The sequence below is a fragment of the Phyllostomus hastatus genome, unplaced genomic scaffold (genome assembly GCF_019186645.2).
Source record: "Phyllostomus hastatus isolate PE091 unplaced genomic scaffold, TTU_PhHast_1.1 phas_scaffold_585, whole genome shotgun sequence".
NCBI lineage: Eukaryota > Metazoa > Chordata > Mammalia > Chiroptera > Phyllostomidae > Phyllostomus > Phyllostomus hastatus.
The window spans coordinates 28332183-28351811 of record NW_025334037.1 but is presented as its reverse complement, the minus strand read 5'-3'; the positions used below and the strand labels follow the sequence as shown (position 1 = coordinate 28351811).

The 19629-nt window shown below is 39.0% G+C and overlaps 1 protein-coding gene and 1 pseudogene across 6 annotated transcripts in view; both read left to right on the top strand.

Annotated features, from left to right (window-relative positions):
• Positions 1-19629, top strand: part of AMBRA1 (autophagy and beclin 1 regulator 1) — a 178686-nt gene that overhangs the window by 128113 nt on the left and 30944 nt on the right. For all 6 annotated transcript variants that reach the window (XM_045825364.1, XM_045825366.1, XM_045825367.1 and 3 more), the window contains one exon: positions 6031-6141. In XM_045825364.1, the coding sequence (XP_045681320.1) occupies positions 6031-6141 (111 nt within the window). The remainder of the gene's footprint in view (positions 1-6030; positions 6142-19629) is intronic.
• LOC123810265 lies at positions 6435-6579 on the top strand (annotated as a pseudogene).

Sequence of the window (19629 nt, the reverse complement as noted above, 5' to 3'; positions counted from 1 at the left end):
CACAAAGTAGTGTTCCGGGATTTTGATTGGGATTACATTGACTGTATAGATCCAGTCGGGAAGAATTAACATCTTAACATTATTTAGTCTCCCTGTCTATGAACGTGGACTGTCTTCCCAATATTACTGGAAATCTCTTTGGTCTTTTGTGATTTATCTGAGTTTTGTAGTTTTTATCATATAGATCTTATGCATAATTTTTTTTATTTATACCTAAGTGTTTCTTTTTATTTGGTCTAATATAAATGGTATTGTATTTTTAATTTCAAATTCCAATTATCCATTTCCTCATTGCTGGTGTATAGTAAAGCAGTTGACTTTTTGTATATTAAACTTGTATACTGCAACCTTGATATAATGGCTTAATTGTTCCAGGAGTTAATTTTTTTATTATTCGGGATTTTCTTCATAGGCAATCATATCATCTGTAAATAAGAACAGTTTTATTTCTTCTTCTCCAATCTGTATACCTCTTATTTATTACTTTTCTTGTTTTATTGCACTAGCTAGGACTTCCAGTACAATATTGAAGAGGAGTGGTAAGAGGAAAGACCCTTGTTTGTTCCCAGTCAGGGGAAAAACATAGTTTTTCACATTACTTATGGCTTTATTTTATTATCAGCACCACAGATTTAATGACTCAAGAAAGCAAAAGGATGGTTAAGTTTTCTACTGCTCTTAAAAATGGCATGTAGCATTTGCTATAGCAAGAGTTGAATGTTAGTTTCTCTTTTTTAATTAATTTATTGGAGTGACATTGGTTAATAAGGTTAGAGAGGTTTCCAGTGCACATTTCTATGACACATGGTGTGCACACTGCACTGTGTGCCCACCACCTACAGTCAGATCATCCTCTGCCACCATGCACTTGTATACTTTTAGCTGTAGGCTTTTATCAAATTGAGGAAGTTTTCTCTTCCTGGTTTGTTGATAGATTTTATCATCAATAGGCTCAGGTTTTTTCAAATGCTTTTCCTGTGTGTATTCATATGATTATAAGTTTTTTCATTATCCTGTTGATGTGGTAGATCATATTAATTGATTTTCAAAAGTGAAATCAGGCTTGCACAACTGGGGTAAATCTCACTTGCATCATAATATATATTTTTAAATACATTTTTTGGATTTGATTTGCTAATACCTTGTTGAGGATTTTTGCTTCTATGTATGTTCATGAGAGATACTAATCTGTAGGGGGGGGGGGTTTTCCTTCAATGGCTTTATCTGGTTTCAATATTGCAGCAACACTGGCCTCATAGAATGAGTCAGAAAGTATTCCTACTTCTGTTTTCTGGAACGGAATGTAGAGATTTGATAGAATTTCTTCCTTAGATGTTTGGTAGAACTTACCAGTGGACCTGCCTGGGCCTAGGTGCTTTCCATCTTGGGAAGTTATTAATGATTGAATCAATTTAATAGATATAGGCCTATTCATAATATCTGCTTCTTCTTGTGTAAATTTTGGTAGGATGTGTCTTTCAAGGAATTGGCCTGTTTCATCTAGGTCAGGGGTGTCAAACTCATTTTCACCGGGGGCCACATCTACCTTGGGGTTGCCTTCAAAGGGCCAAATGTAATTTTAGGACTACATAAATGTAACTACTCCTTAATTAGGGGCAAGGAACTTGGCGCTGCCTCTGGGTAGAAACAAGGTAGAGGGCTGGATTTGGCTCTTGGACCTTGCGTTTGCCACCTGTGATCTAGGTTATCAGATCTGCATGCGTCATTGTTTATAATAGTCCTTCATTATCCTTCTGGTGTCTATAGGATTGGTAGTCATGGCCCTGCTTTTGTTTCTGATGTTAATAATTCGTGTTTCCCCGCTTTTGTTCTTAGCCTGGCTAGAGGTTTATTGATTTTATTGATCTTTCCAAAGAACTAGCTTTTGTTTTCATTAATATTTTTTCTCTATTGATTTCTTGTTTGCAGTTTCATTGATTTCTGTCTAATTTTTATTTATTTCTCTTCTTCTGCCTACTTTGGGTTTCATCTGCTCTTTTTTCCATTTCCTAAGGTAGAAGGTTAAGTTATTGATTTTACAATAGATATTTCTTCTTTTCTAATATATTCATTCAATGTGGTAAATGTCCCCTTTTGCACTGCTTGTGTTGCACCCCTAGATTTTAATAAGTTGTATTTTCATTTAGTTTGAAATATTTTTTTCATAATTTAAAAAATATTTTATTTATTTATTTTTAGAAAGAAGGGAAGGGAGGGAGAAAGAGAGGGAGAAAAACATGTATGTGTGAGAGAAACATCTATCAGTTGCCTCTCACACACCTCCAGCTGGGGACCTGGCCCACAACCCAGGCATGTGCCCTGACCTGGAATCGAACCGGTGACCTTTTGGTCTGTGGGATGACGCCCAACCCACTGAACCACATGAGTCAGGGCTCAAAATATTTAAAATTTCTCTAGAGATGTCTTCTTTGAGCCATGTGTTACATAAAGAGTTGCTTAATTTCCAAGTATTTTAGGATTTTCCAGTTATCTTTTTATTACTGATTTCTATTTAAATTCCCTCGTGGACTCTTTACAAAGTCTGACAGCATACTTTGTAAAGAGTGCAGGGCTTAGACATTTGACCTTAATTCTAAAATGAAGTACTTTTCTCTCTTGGTGCTGGCGCATTATTTGGGGCAGTCTCTTACAAAAGGACTTCTGTGAGTTGTTGATTACAGAGCTGTACCCATTGAGGAAAAGCATACAGAGACTGGAGTAAATGATCAAAATTAATTTTAAAAGTGGTCATTTAATAGACATTTGCTATTTGCCATCACATTACATTTGTTTCTAAGTTCTCCCAACAGCTCTGTAAGTTGCAGGTGGTGGTAGTAGTAGTAGTAGTAGTAGTAGTAGTAGTAGTAGTCAGGCATGCTGCTACATATCCTACAATGCACGAGACCCACCATACCCCCCTAAATAAAGAATCATCTGGCCCAAATATCAACAGCAGAGGTTGAAAAACCTGAGGCTTGTTCCATTCAGTTACTGAGAAAATCTTGTGGCCTCAGAAATCCCTCAGCAGTCTCAGGATTTGGTTTCTGAGGTTAAGTGCCTCCTGTATAAATACTTTGTAGCTCAGTCCATTAACTCATCCTGGCACATTTCCTATACTTTCACCTTAGTGGCCAGAGGCCTACTAAATGGTTGGGTTTTTTAATAGGGTAATACTTTTTCCTTCTGATATTCTGAAAGACAGGCTTGGTTGGCCTGTAATTCTTGCAGAAGAGAACCTGGCGACAATGCTCTAATCTGTCGCTGGCATCTTTAGCTCCTTAATCTATGTTTATATGGCACTGAAACCTGACTCTCTCTGGTGCCAGGCTTCTTTGCTTCTCAGCACTCTGGCACCATTGGCAGAAAACACCTCCCCAGTCTCTTCCACACACATTTATTTTATTGCACAGATGTTCTCCAGGAGATGCTTCTTGAGGCATGCACAGGATGCTTCTGGAGCTGTGAATTGGAGTCTTAATCATTTGTGTTCCCAGTTGCAGGTCCACAATTCGTAAAGCATCTGGTATTTTCCTTAAGTGTTTTTCAGTTCGTAGCTCTCATCTTCTCTCCCATATTTTAAGCTCCTAGAATATGGGGTTTGTTTCTTCAATTTATTTTCTACCTTCTTTTAGCAACTTGCATTTTGTTCATCATATACTGAGAAAATCAACTTCACCTTCTTCCATTTTAGGTTATGTGTTTTTTTTTCTATGAGAAGTGGAAGGAAATGATAAGGAACTAAAGTAATTTGAGAGAGACTAGTGGTCAAAGGGAGATGTCAACCATCAGATAAGCAAGCCAGGGGAACAGTTCATAAGCTCAGTGGAATTGAGCTTGGGTGAGAGTGAAACTGAATAATTCTATCCTGGGCAGTGCAGGCCGACCAAGCCGGTTTCTGCCAGTAGTGCCAGAATACTGAGGACATCAGGAAGAAAAGTATCACCCTATTAAAAACCCAAACATTTAGTAGGCCTTTGGCCACTAAGGTAAAGGTATAGTCCTGGGAAGACCTTAGAATTGAAAAATGGTTTTCATTATCAAGGAGACCTATAAAAATCAAGAAAGTTCCTATTAAGAAAGTCCTATAGGAATCTTAATCTCCTCATGAACTAGAATTTTAGCAAAAGTTTCCTATCAGATGTAATTATTATTGAATTTTCTGTAAAGGTTAAAAGGAAGGACAGGTATTTACCTCATTGAGGGATGTGCTGTAGGACCCTCAATAGGGGTTTGAGGTCAGTGGACTCATTGACAGCACCCCCAAATACTGTCTTCCTCAGGCCCTAGGGAAATCATGACCACTTGGGTCTATGTCTTTGAATCTGTAAGATTTTAAAGAGTGTGTTGTTTGGGGGGTATTGTTCTCTAGAACAGTATTTCTCAACCTCTGTTTCATTATTATCCTCCTGAGGAGCCTCTTTAGATATATTTTTTTCTAATATTCTCTATGCCCGTGAAATTTTAATATCACAGATATGCTGTATATCTGTTTATATACTGCAGTACTTAGGAAGGGAACTAGCAGTTGTACTAAGATTTTTTTCCCCCATGAGCTAGTTTTCATCCCCATGAGGTCGATAATGCCCATGTTGAGAACACATAACCTAGAAGTATCACCATCTTGGAAATGAGCTGTTACAGTATTTGTACCTTTCTTTACAAATTGAAACTGGGACGAGAACGCTATCAGTAAACTAATGTAGAAAAGTCTACTCATGCCGTGGCCTGCAGCAACTAGAGAAGAGTACTTTTCTAATATTTCATGGCTTGTATAGAAACATTTTCTATCTCTTGATCTGAACAATCTCTTGACCATTTGAGGAAAGAATTGGAAAACACCAGGAGTAGCAGAGCAATAAATGCAGTTCTCTAAAAGTTAAAAGAAAAAAAAGAAGAAGAAGAAACAGATGGCAAGACCCTTTTGTGGTGATATGCCAAAGAGAAATGCAATGATACTGAAGAATGTAGGTATAAAATTGTCCACTGTCCCAAGCTAGTAAGCTCTAATAAGTTTAGTTTCTCGGAGTAGGAATTGGTTTGCAGCAGAGAATACCATTTAGGTTGTCGAGCTCACAAGGATGCTCTCCCCAGAGGGGTTTGGCTCCGTCTGATTAGAAGGGTGGTTGTGTATGAAATGCACCTTGGAAGGAGGAGGAGGAAATGACATGTTCATGTAAATGAAATACAACTGCAAATTAAAGTGTCATACTGTTATAAAAAAAATCCATTTTTTATTTAATTGGTAACCAAGGGAAACATGTCATACATAAGTATATATCTCAAGGAAAGTTAAACTGTGAGATGTTACAGGTAAATCTGTATTCAAGGACGTTCTCATAGGGTGGGGTAGGGTGGGGTAGGGTGGGGGTGGGGTTATAAAATATCTTAATAAAAATATTTTTATGCTGAAAAGCTAGACTTAGAAATTTCTTCTGTTACATGACAGGGTTACAGAAGAAATTAGCAAATATTGCCTCATTTGTTTTTTACTGTTTCTATCTATCCAATCAGCTGTATGGTGACTGCCTCTCCCCTGGAGGAAGCCTCCTTTTGAGATGTTTTATTGGGGAGGTCAGTGTATTAAGGAGGAGATGCTTTCTCCCAAAGAGTGCTGCTTACTACAGAGACACCCTGGGGCTAAAATGCTTTTCTGTGTTAATGGTGTCCCCTCACTTTTTTTTTTACTTTTTGTTTCTCACATTGTTATGAAAATTCATCTGTGTCTTTTAGATTGTGAGCTTACTAGACAGAATATATACAGTATCTGCCACATCGTTGGCACAAGTAAATGCTAATAATGGGAGGGGCTGATAAATGGGACCATATTTCCACAGAGAATTGTTCTTTACAAATATGTCTGGTTTCTCTTTGAGATAGGGACTTGACAGGTGGGACTCACCAGCCTTCTTCAACCGTAGTATGGTTCTTCTTCCTTCTCTTCTCCTAATCACAGTACTATATTGACTTACGTTCCCAGTGGAGACAAGTAGATAAATGCTGTAATGTGCTCTTTGTCTTTTCCCCCACCAGGAGCAGTGATTGGTGATGGACAGTCTGCTGTGGCCAGTAATATTGCCAATACTACCTACCGGCTCCAGTGGTGGGACTTCACTAAATTTGACCTCCCAGAAATCAGTAATGGTAAGCCAAGGTAGAACTTGGGGTACTAGTGGAAGGGGTATCTCTTACTGGTGAGCCAGAACTCAGAAACCCGTGTACACTAGACTTTTCATTATCTTATTGAGGAGCTGATTACCATGTGCCGTTTCTGTGGCTCTCAGTTAAGCAATTCACCAAACATGGATAGAGCAGCAAACAATGGTAGGTATACTACTAGGAACAATACTGAGGTGGACACAGAAACGTAGATGTCTGTGCCCTGGGAAGTTTATTGACGAGTAGTTCATTGTTCAAAGCCTGGAAGTTTAGGCGGAACCCCCTGGCAATTGGCAAGGACACACCTGATTGGTGGTGTTGCTCTTATATCAGTCAGGGGCAAAGCAGTTGTACAGTCCTTAGTTCATCCTAGCTTGTTGCCTGCGTTGGTGGCCAGAGCTGGTTCATGCCTGGGGCACATTTAAAAAAAAAAAAAAGCTTAGGTGGAACCGAGAGAAAGAGAAGGGAGTGTAGGAACTGCGAGCTGACCTTGTGACCCGTGAAGAAAGACTATAGTGATGTTAAACTCATTTATTAATCCAGATCTGAATGGAATGGAGTGGAAGATCATGATTGACACGTGCATATGTTTACACATGTTTACAAATACGTCTGTCTGACAGTCTTGTTTCCCAGCCTCTAGGGAGGTCTGCAGTCCCATGTCCCAGTTGTTTTAATTGGAAAAATGACATTTCAGACAACTCATTTCACTTTCTGTGTAATGAAGGACTCTTACACATTCCTGAGAAGTGGCAATTCAGCCTCTACCTGAATATTTTTCTTTTTTTTTTTTACCTTCAATATTACTTTGTATTAGTTTCAGGTGTATAGCATAGTGGTTAGATAATCATAAACTTTACAAAGTGGTCCCCCTGGTATTTCAAGTACCCACCTGGCACTATACATAGTTATTATAATATTACTGACTGTTTTTCCTATGTTGTACTTGACATCCAAGTAACTACTTCATAACTACCAATTTTTACTTCTCAATCCCTTCACCTTTTTCAGCCAGCCCCCTAGTTCACTATCTCTTTGGCAGCCATCAGTCTGCCCTCTGTATCTGTGATTCTGTTTCTGTTTTGTTTGTTCATTTATTTTGCTCTTTAGATTCCATATATAAGTTAAATCATGTGGTACCTCATTTCACTTAACAAAATACGCATTAGGTCCATCCATGCTGCACAAATGTTAAGGTTTCCTTCTCTTTTTTTATGGCTGAGTAATATTCCAGTGTGTGTGTGTGTGTGTGTGTGTGTGTGTGTGTGTGGGAGAGAGAGAGAGAGGGAGAGAGAGAGAGGGAGAGCTTCTTTATCCACTCTTCTATTGATGGGCACTTGGATCACTGTCATACCTTGGCGATTGTAAGTAATGTCTAGATGAGCATAGGGGTGCATGTGTTCTTTCAAAGTAACGTTTTGTGTTTTGGGGGTTGTATACCCAGAAGTGGAAACTCGGGGTCATAAGGCAGTTCCACTTTTAATTTTTTTGAAGAACTCCATAGTATTTTTCATAGTAACTGCACCAATCTGATTTGCACTAACAGTGCACTAGGATTCCCTTCTCTCCACATTTTTGCCAACACTTGTTTATTGATTTATTGATGACTGCCATTCTGATAGGTGTGAGGTGATAATCTCAGTGTGGTTTCAAATCGAATTTCTCTCATTATTAGCTATGTTGAACATCTTTCCATATGTCTATGGGCCGTCTGTGTGTCATCTTTGAAGAAGGGTCTGTTCAGGTCCTCTGCCCATTTTTTAATTGGACTGTTTGCCCCCTTTTTGGTGTCGAGTTTTTATGAGTTCTTTGTAACTGTTGGAAATTAAGGCCTTATTGTATGTATCACAGGCAGATATCTTCTTCCCTTCATCTGCTTGAGTACTTCTGATGGTAATTCACACTGGTGAAAATGCCTAATCCATCACTGCTAAATCCATGGCTAAGATCTTCTTTCTTGTATTAAGTCACCATTTCTTATACCATGTTGTCAGTTCCTCCCATTAGTCCTAGTTCTACCTTTGAATCTCCATAGGATAAGTCTAATGATGCCTCTTTTTAAAACAACTTTTTTTAACCTCCACTCAAGGATATGTTTTTATTGATTTTAGAGGGAGAGGAAGGGCGAGGGGAGAAAAATCGATGTGAGATCACCACACCTGTCAGAATGGCTACTGTCAATAAATCAACAAACAAGTTCTGGCGAGGAAAGGGAATGCTCCTGCACTGTTGGTGGGAATGCAGGCTGGTGCAGCCACTGTAGAAAACAGTATGGAGTTTCCTCAAAAAATTAAAAATGTAACTGCTTTTGACCCAGCAATTCCACTTCTGGGAATATATCCTAAGAATTCTAAAACACAAGTACAAAAGAATATATGCAGCCTTGGCTGGTGTGGCTCAGTAGACTGAGCACCGGCCTGTGAACCCAAGGGTCACTGGTTCCATTTCCAGTCAGGGCCCATGCCTGGGTTGCAGGCCAGGTCCCCAGGAGGGAGCACATGAGAGGCAACTACACACTGATGTTTCTCTCCCTCTGTTTCTCCCTCTCTTCCCCTCTGTCTAAAAGTAAATAAATAAAATCTTTTTTTAAATAAGGTATATGCACCCTATGTTTATAGCAGCATTATTTGTTTATAATAGTCAAGATCGGGAAACAGCCTAAGTGCTCATCAGTGGATAAAAAAGCTGTGGTGTATTTACACAATGGAATACTATGCAGGAGTAAAAGAAGAAGAAGAAGGAACTCTTACCTTTTGCAACAGCATGGATAGACCTGGAATTATGCTAAGTGAAATAAGCCAGTCCCTGAAAGACAAATACCATATGATCTCATTTACATGTGAAGTCTAACGAACAAAATAGAAAAAGAAGCATAGATACATGGAACGTACTGACAGTTTTCGGAGGGGAGGGTGGTATGGAATGAAAAAAGGTGAAGAGAGTAGCCAAAGAACATGTATGCATGACCCATGGAAACAGACAGCGGAGGGGATGCTGGGTGAAAGTGGGCAGAGGGTAGAAGTGGGGATAATTGTAATAGCATAAACAATAAAAGTACAATTTAAAAAAAAATAAATCAACATGAGAGAGGAATATCAGTTGGTTGCCTCCTCTGTATGCCCCTACTGGGAATCAAACTCACAACCTTTTGGTGTACAGGACAACTCACCAACCAACTGGGTCACCCAGCCAGGGCTAATGATGCTACTTCTTAGTGACAGACTTCTAAGCTATTTGAAGATAAACTGTAATTTCCCTTTAAATCTTTCTTTTCGGACCAGACTTCCACTGGTCTGGTGTCCAAGTCCTTGACTAATTCTGCTCATCTTCCCTTTGAGTTTTGGGGGGCCAGAACAGAGTAAAACGCTCTAGGTGAGAGCTGTCCAATGCATAGTACAGTGATGCTTTAGACTGCGTTAGTTCAGCCTAAGGTCAGCATTTTTTCTGAAGCCATTACTGAGTTTGCAGTAACCTAAAATTCTTTGATAATTAATAAACCAGGGTACTACCATCCTGTAGTTAATTACTTGTGCAATTTGAAATTTTTTAAAGGATTTTATTTATTTATTTTTAGAGAGAAAGGAAGGGAGGGAGAGAAACATAAATGTGTGGTTGCCTCTCATGTGTCCCTTACTGGGAACCTGGCCTGCAACCCAGGCATGTGCCCTGACTGGGAATCGAACTGGCAATCCTTTGGTTCGCAGGCCCGTGCTCAATCCACTGAGCTACACCGACCAGGGTGCAATTAGAATTTTTTAAAAAACCAAAGCAGTTTTGTTTTTTTATCTTAATAGTGTCCATTGAAATTCCTAGTTCTTGTCTCTCAACATCTATTTGAACTGTTGAGTCATTTTTTTCTCTCAGTCTTACATTGCCCACTAACTTGATGAACATGCTTTCTCTGTCTTCTTTGGACTGCTAGCAAAATGGTGAATCAGTTAGGTCGTTGCATCAAGCCTTGTGGTATGTTACTGTGGGCTTCCTCTATGTCGATTCTGGTTCATGAATTAGCAGCCTGGGCTGGGTGTTCACATCTGAAGCCCACATTTTTCTGTCTCATCTACAAGGTATTATAAGATTTTGTCAGATGCCTTAAAATAATCAAGATAATTCTCTGTGGCATTTTCCAATATGCCACTCTTGATATCCTTATCAGAAAATGAAAATGAGGCTAATTTTTCATGTCCTATTCTTAGTGAAACCTCAGTAGCAATCATTTCTAAGTACTTAAAACCCACATGTTCAATAATCTGCTCTTTCATTTTCTGGGAATCAACTGCATTCCACTCTTGCCCTTATTAAATACCAATTTGCTTGTTCATCTCTGTATTTCTGGCCCAGATCTTGTTCACTATAATTTCAGTTATGTTGTTGCTTTATTTTGTTTACTTTGTTTATGATACTCTGAAATACTATGATTTTAAATACATTCATCATTCAAAACTTTTAAAAATAGAAAAGGTTATACAGTGAAAATTTTACCAGCCCTGTTTCCAGCTACCCACCATTCCTCCCCACAGGCAACTGTAGTAAGCAGTTTCTTGTATGTCTTTTCAAGAATATTTTATACACACACACACACACACACACACACACACACACACACACAATTGTATATATAAGCAAATACAAATGACTCTTTTTCTACCTTCTGTTTAACCCAAATGGCAGCATATTATACATGCTTCTTTCTGCACTTTGCTTTCTTTACTTTATAATATATCTTGATCTTTTCATATCATTGTATAATAAAGAGTTTACTTGTTCTTTTTATTTAATTGCCTAGTATTCCATTGTTCAAAGGTACTATCATTTTTTAACCAGTCTTCTCTGATAAGGGTCTTTTAAGTTGTATTCAGTCTTTTGTTATGCAAACCATGATGCAGTTTGTCATTTGCAGTTTGTTACTTGTACAAGTATGCCTATAGGATAAATTCCTAGAAATGGAATTGTAGGAAGAGTATGTATATTTGTGATTTTAGTAGGTATTGCTAAATCACCCTCTGAGCAGATAATGCCAATTTATACTCCCATCTACAGTTTATGAGACTGCCTGTTTTCCTAAACTCTACTTGTGAAATGTAGTGTTGTATTTTCGATACAACAAATATGATACAATATATCATGTTTTCAGTAGATATCTGAAAATCTAATAGGTAAAAAAAAGATATGTAGGTATTTTACATTTAATTTCTCATATTGCAAACCAGGTCGTGTGCTTCTTCATACACTGAATGTGTAGTCTTTTCTTGGCTTGTCTATGTGCTTTTTTAAAAAATTTTATTTATTAATTTTTAGAGAGAGGGGAAGTGGGGGAGGAAGAGAGGGAGAGAAACATCAATGTGTGGTTGCCTGTAGCACTCCCCCTGCTGGGGACCTGGCCCGCAACCCAGGTATGGGCCCTGACTGGGAATCGAACCAGTGACCCTTTGGTTCGCAGTCTGGCATTCAGTCCACTGAGCCACACCAGCCAGGGGTATCCATGTGCTTTATTTACCTGTTTTTCTATTGTGTTGCTGGCCTTTTCCTTATCGGTTTTACAGGACAGCTTTATAAATGAGAAAATTATAAGAGGAATTTCTTAGTTGTCATTTGTATTTTACTTTGCTGAGGATTGTTTTTCTTACAGAACTTATTTAAGTAGTCAAAATTATCCAGCACTCCTTTTATGGTTCCTAGATTTTGTGTCGTCATTAGGAAGATCAGATAGTACTTTTATATTTTAGTTTTTTACCTTTTAACCTTTGATTCACTAAGAAATTTAACCTAGTCCTAAAGAAGCAAAGTATGATCCAACTTTTCCCTTTACGTGGCTGCTCATTTGTCCCAGACAACTTATAGAATAATCCATTTGCCTCCATTGATTTGGGATGTCACTTTCATCCTGTTAATAATTTCTTGTGTATATTTAGATGTATTTCTAGGCTGTTTTGTTCCAGTAATCTGTCTGATTACTCTTGTGAGAGTACCACATGGGTTTACATTTTGAGGCTTTATGTTTTAGAATCTGGTAGGACTAGTCTCCTCTTGTTATTTTTTTAATCCAAAGTTTCCTGCCTGCTCAAGTGTTTTTGTTTTTATGCATGGACTTTAAAACTGCCTTGTTTTTTCCCCCCTGAAAAATCCTGTTAGTAGAATTATTGAGATTGGATTAACTTTGTAAATTCACTTAAGGAGATTCAATATCTTTATATCTTCCAGTGTAAGAACATGATATGATTTTCAGTTTCTCTAAGTTTCTTTTGTATTCTTAGGAATGTTAAAGGTTTTCTTCATTTGATCCTACCCATTTCTTAAATATATTGCTATATGCTTACTTTTAAAGATTTTCTTTTTATTTATTTTTAGAAAGAGGGAAAGGGAGAATGAAAGAGGGAGAGAAATATCAATCTGCAAGAGAAACTTGGGTCGTTTGCCTCTCCCACATCTCCAGCCAGGGACGTGGCCCACAACCCGGGCATGTGCCCTGACTGGGAATCAAACCAGAAACCTTTCAGTTCGAAGGCCAGTGCTCAATCCACTGAGCCACACCAGCCAGGGCTAAGCTTATTTTAAAAGCTTACTATCTTACTGAGTTTATTTACTAGTTGTTATCATCTAAATCTCATGTGTTTTCTAAGTGTGTTATTTATAAATAGTCATTTCACCTCCTCCATTCCTAGTTTTACACCTGTGATTTCTTTCTCTTGTCTAAATGCATTGGCTGCTATCTTCAGAACAATATTAAATAATAGCAGTCATCCTCATATTGTTCCTGACTTTAATGGGAAAACATCCAACTTTTTCTCAGTAAGCATATTGCTGGTTTTTGGGTTGAACTAGATAGAAATAGCTTATCATTTAAAGAAAGTCATCTAGGCCTATTTTACTGAGGTTTTTTTTTGTTTTGTTTTGTTTTTTAATCAAGAATGGATATTGAATTTAGTCCTGCCTTCTCTGCATCTGTGGAGAGGATCATGTGTTTTCTCTCCTTTAATCATTATATTAATAGATTCTGTACTATCGAACCCATCCTTACATTCCATGTTTAAACCCTACCCTGGTTCATGATATCGTCTTTAATGTTTACTTCCCTTACTGTTTGGCTCGCTAATAATTAAAGTTTATTTCATTGATATTTTTGAAGTGAATCTGCCCTTTTCTAGTTTCTAAAATCTATGGGTTTTGGAATCAGTGTTATGCTTGTGTTATAATTTGGAGGTTTTTCTTCTTTGCCTGAAACAGTTTAAATAGTATTGGAATTGCTTATACTTTTTTTATCCTCATCTGAGGATATATTTATTGATTTTAGAGAGAGAGGAAGGAAGGGAGAGGAGGGAAAAGAGAGAAACATCAATTGGTTATCTCCTGCACACGCCCCAACTGGGGACAAACCTGCAACCTAGGTATGTGCCTTGACTGGAAATCAAACCTGCAACCTTTTTGGTATACAGGATAACTCTCCAACTGAGACACCCAGCCAGGGCATGGAATTACTTATACTTTTTATACAAACATCTGGTCTTGATGCTCTTTTTCCTTCTCTTTTTTTTTTCCATAAGCAAGGGGAGAGTGGAGAGTCAGTTCTTTGATAACTTTGCTTGTCTGCTGTCCTGTGATAGTCAAACACATGAATTCTTGAGTTACACTATCCGGGTTCAAGACCCTGCTCAGCCACCTTCTAGTACTGTGACCTTGTTACTTAATCTCTCCATGCTCAGTTTCCTTGTATACAGAATGTGTTTCCTTGTCTACCTAATGGGGATTATGAAAGTGCAAACCTCATAGGATTGCTATGAGAACTAAATTAGTTAATACATATCAGGCACTCTGAATAGTACCTGGCATTTACTATAGTAAATGGTCAATAAGTATTAGCTATTTTTATCATGCCTTTTTCTTGGAAATTGCACTGTGATTCTTTGACAGTATGGCCATAATTCTAAAGTCACACCTGTCCCTGTTTTCAGCAGTCTGAGAAAACATGTTTTCATCTCTGGAGAGTGATGTTCATGTAAACAAGACAGTTGCTTCCTTAACTTGTTGCCTCATCTATAGTGGGCTTCTTCTGATCCTTGTTAAGCATGCTGTTTCTACCCAGTTGGAGATCATTTTCCTTGAGAGAAAAGCAAAATATTCAGAAGAACAAAGGCATTGAATGTGCTAGTAGCATAGATCACCAGGCCTTTTTGGATGCCTTTAACATACATTTTTTTTGTACAAGCCTCTGAGCTTGTTCCAGCTACAGGTTCCTATCATTCTGCTCTGTTTCTTACATCTTTTCTTTGATCATGGCTCCTGAAAAACCTAATAAGCTAATCAGGGAGCATCATGTGCTCATTGACTCATTTGGTTTGGTTCGCCTTTCTCCCTCACTTAAATCATGTGTGGTGTGAGAATTCTGCTTTTAAAAGCCCTATTTTTCTCAGAGTTTTGGCCTTGGGGAAAACCTGCATTCTAGGAGTTTAGGACACATCTGCTGACAACCATTGCTCCTTTTCGTGGCATCACCCTCAGAACGATAGTCACTTTTATCTGAGGTTTCTGTCTTTAGCTCTTAACTGCTTGTATTTTCTGGTTGGTCTGAATAAAGACTAGTTGTGTTTTTTATCATTTTTGGAGTTAAGCTAAACATTCTTGCCACCTGCTTCACTGAGGATACTATCCATAAAGAGTTTAGAAGTTTGTAAGTCCTGAAATGCAAAACATTGAAACTGTTTTCCTGAAAAAATAAAAGGAACTCATTAGATTCACTGCAAATTACAGTAAATCTTACTGGGTAAATAGCATGGGTCACTAGGGTGCCCTGAGTGGGGTAGGGCAGATCACACCACAGGAATGTAACAGCTGGTTCCTTTGGGGAGTGCATATAGTGTCACTTGGAGCTCTCTGTGCAGGAGGTCTTATTCTGAAATAGGAGGGACTCAGGGATAGCAAGAGGAAGTTTTCCTGCCCATTTAAACCCCTTTGGGTTTTGCATTTGCAAAAGCACTGCACCTGCTAATCAGTCCCATGACCTCACTGGCTTGCCAGCAACAGGCAATAAATCAATCTTTGTACAAGGTGTTTGTTTATAATTTATGGAACTGATAGGAAGGCAGAGCCATCTGCTCTTTTAGGCATCAGTATTTCTAACCCCTCCCATTCCCTGCTAGGGCATTTTCACTTGGAAATCATTTATAATTAGAAGGAGATTACATTTCAGAGTCTGGAACATGGCTTCCTGCTGTCTTCTGTGTTGTTTTTTTCCTCCCCTGGAGCTGCCCCACAGAAGCTCTTAAGCAGTTTTGATTTGAAAAAATCCTTTCTTTTCTGGCCTTTATTTCCATTCTCTGCTGCACAGCTAACTGCTCCATCATTGTTCCTCCTGTGTTTTACTTTTAAGGGAAGGATGGTTGCTGGATCTACAGGTTAAGGATCAAGGACTGTTGGTAAGGCAGCAGTTTTCAAGTTTGGCCCCAGACCAGCAGCATCAGACACCTGGAAACTTGTTAGAAATGCAAATTCTGAAGCCTTAGCCTGGCACTGTTTTTAATAAGCCCTTCAAATGATTCTGGTGTGGGCTGATGCTTGAGAACCACTGTGGTAAGGCAAGGCAGAGAGGGGAACAAAGATTTCTTCTAGTGGTGAGTGATCGCCAGCGTCTTCAGCTACATTTCACTTCACCTTTTTCTCTCCCTGATTACATTATTGTTGAGTCAAAAAGGATGAGTTGTCCTTGTCATTAGTGCATTTCTTCCTGTGGCCCCAAAAAAACTAGTAACAGAGATTTAAGAAATTTCTCCTTATATAAATTGACTCATCAAAATTTCCCCCTGCTAAGAAGCTGCACAGAGAACTACAGCATTGACCACTCACCATTGTAACTGAACATTTCCATTTCCATGTGGGAAATTAATAGACAGCAAGCAGCAAATGTAAGTTGCTAATTGGAGCTTTGAAATAAGAACGAAATTGTAAACACACCACCCAGTGCTCACTGAAATGAAACTACCAAATCACTGAGCGCCTACCTCATCCCCTTCATTAGAGTGGAAGTGAAAGCTAGGTACTAGCTGCACAATTTCTGAAGCAGGACATGCTGTTGGAGAAGCTCTGTTTTAATTTTCAGCATTCTCTTTTCATTTGCTACATGCAGATCTGTGAGCTCACTGCTGTAACCGGGAGCAGTTGTGAGATTGGATGGAGTTGCAGGGAGGGGACAAATTGTGAGATGGCTGTTGACTCAGAATGATCATAATATAGTACAGACACAAACACAGTGGCTTAGACTTGAGGCTGACAAATGCTTTTTGTTTTATGTGCCCAGTTTTTCAGGGGCTTAAAGCCAAGCTTTCCAGTAAAAGGAAAACCTTATGTATACTCTCTTCCCTTCTCCTGGCCCCTCTTAGAAATTAGTATGAGAGTAAACACTACAATGCATTTTTTTATGTTGGTAGTGTGTTTTGAAGGTCATCGTAGGCTCTGTATGTTTGACTGAATTGCATGTTAACACACTTGAGCTAGATTTTTGTAACAGCATGATAGAAAAGCATACTTTCATAAAATACCCACCATGCATTTTTTAGACATTAAATGTGGATAAAATAGTAACTGCAAAGCTGTCTCAAAGTCCACAGCATCCCATCTCCTTCCCTATTTATTTTCATGTCCTATTTAATATGGTTCCCTTACTTTGCTTTTCTCTCTGCCTTTGATGGTTATAGTCTAAATTGTCATTTTATTGTCTAAGAGTTGTGCCAACACCAAGGTTAGAAAACCAAGATGGACGTACTCCTAAAGCTTCCCACAGTTCTTTTTGGTTCTGTATCCCCAAATGGAATCATGTGTCAATCCAGGGAAGGAGGAGGAGATTGTCATCTTCTTGGCAACAGGCTTGGGACCCTGAATAAGGAGCAGACAGTCTCTGTGCTAACTAGATAAATCTAGCCATGCAGGCTAGAGCAGATGGTGGATTGGGAGATGAGCAGTACAGAGCCCTAATGGTGATAGCAGTGAGTATTTGGATGTTATTATTTTATTAGTTAGCAAACAGAACCATCCTTGTGGTCCCTCCTCAGTTTTATGCGTAATGGTACTGTTGGTGTCAGCCCCCCAGAGTTGGCACAATAGCCTAATCAATGTGTTCTCCTCCCTCTCTCTCTCTCTCGCTCTTTTTAGCATTCTGTCATCTCTGTGGTTCTTTTAGCAAATACAGGGAAAGGGGGGTGAATGTAGGGTTTTAGAAATCACTGGGAGTCCTTGATCCCATACGTTTCAAGGCCCCTGAAAAGTGTTTCTGCTTTGTTTAATTTAATTTAATTTAATTTTAATATATTGCTGTTGGGGGTGGGTGGAGAGAAACATGAGTTTGTTGCCCCACTTATTTATACATTCATTGGTTGATTTTTTTAAAAGTATATTTTATTGACTATGTTATTATCGTCCCATTTTTTTCTGCCCTTTTTATTACCCTCCACCCTGCACCCTCTCCTCCCACCATCATCCTCCCCACCCTTAGTTGGACCCATGCCCATGGGTCGTACATATAAGTTCTTTGGCTTCTCCATTTCCTATACTGTTCTTAACCTGCCCCTGTCTATTTTGTACCTACCATTTATGCTTCTTATTCTCTGTACCGTTTTTCCCATTCTCCTCCCTCTCCCTCCCCACTGATAACCCTCCATGTGATCTTCATTTCTGTGGTTCTGTTCCTGTTCTAGTTGTCCGCTTAGTTTGTTTTTGTTTTGGTTTTTTGTAGGTTCAATTGTTGATAGTTTTGAGTTTGTTGTCATTTTACTGTTCATATTTTTGATCATCTTTTCCTTAGACAAGTCCCTTTAACATTTCATATAAGAAGGCCTTGGTGATGATGAACTTCTTTAACTTGACTTTATCTGGGAAGCACTTATCTGCCCTTCCCTTCTAAATGACAGCTTTACTGGTTAGAGTAATCTAGGTTGTAGGTCCTTGTCTTTCTTGACTTCGAACACTTCTTTCCAGCCCTTTCTTGCCTGCAAGGTTTCTTTCTTCTGGGAACTCCTTTTTAGGTAACTGTCTCCTTTTCTCTTGCTGCTTTTAAGATTTTCTCCTTATCTTTAATCTTGGGTAATGTAATTATGATGTGCCTTGATGTGTGCTTTCTTGGGTCCAACTTCTTTGGGACTCTCTGAGCTTCCAGACTTCCTGGAAATCTGTTTCCTTCACCAGATTGGGGAAGTTTTCCTTCATTATTTTTTCAACTCCTTCTGGCACCACTATGATTCAGATGTTGGAACGTTTAAAGTTGTCCCAGAGGTTCCTAAACCTCTCCTCATTTTTTTGAATTCTCGTTTCTTCTATTCTGGTTGAATGTTTATTTCTTCCTTGCCCAAATTGTTGATTTGAGCCCTGGTTTCCTTCTCTTCACTGTTGATTCCGTGTGTGTGTGTGTGTGTGTGTGTGTGTGTGTGTGTGTGTTTAATTTTACACATCTTTAAAAAAATTTTTTTAATTTATTTTTAGAGGAGGAGGGAGGGAGAAAGAGAGGGAGAGAAATATCAATGTGTGATTGCCTCCTGTGCGCCCCCTAATGGGGACATGGCCCACAACCCAGGCATGTGCCCTGACTGGTAATAGAACCAGTGACTCCTCACTTTGCAGGCCCATACTCAGTCCACTGAGTTACACCAGCCAGGGCTCCCTGTGTATTTTTCTTTATTTCACTTTGCATAGCCTTCACTTTTTCCTCTGTTTTGCGGCCATACTCAACCATTTCTGTGAGCATCCTGATTACCAGTGTTTTGAACTCTGCATCTGATAGGTTGGCTATCTCTTCCTCACTTAGTTCTATTTTTTGGAGCATTGATCTGTTCTTTCATTTATGCCGTATTTCTTTGTTTCAGCCCAGCTGTTAATGCTGTAAGGGGTGGGGCCTTAGATATTCATCAGGGTGGGGCAACCCATGTAGCTGCCTTGTGATGCAGTCTGGATAAATGTTTATTCTTTAACTCCTTGGTTGTCAGACTTCCATGCAGTTCGATTTTCTGGCAGTTCTGGCAATTGTTTGTTTTTAAATTTGTTGTTGTTCTTCTTTTGGTTGTGCAAGGAGGCAAAATATATCTACCTATGCCTCTATCTTGGCCAGAAGAAGTCCCCATTGGTTGATTCTTGTACGTGCCCTGACCAGGGATCAAACCCACAACGCTGGCATATCAGGATGACACTTTAACCAAATGAGTTGCCCAACCAGGGCTGTTTTGTTTTCCTTAAGGTAATTTCCTGGGGAAACTTGCCCTTGACCTGCCAAGTCATGCCTTTTGGCTTACTGGAGTAGATCACCTGGAATCTGGTGAGGGCCACTGAGCTTGCCTTTGTTTGTTTGTTTGTTTTCTTTTTAACCATATTGCTTCTTCTGACAGTGGACATCCAAGTAATCTTCTTCAAATAAGAGGAGTAGTCTCTCTGCATGTGCATGTAAAGTAGACCTAAATGAGACAAAGTCCAAAGTAGTTTGGACCTTTTGGATGTGTCGTG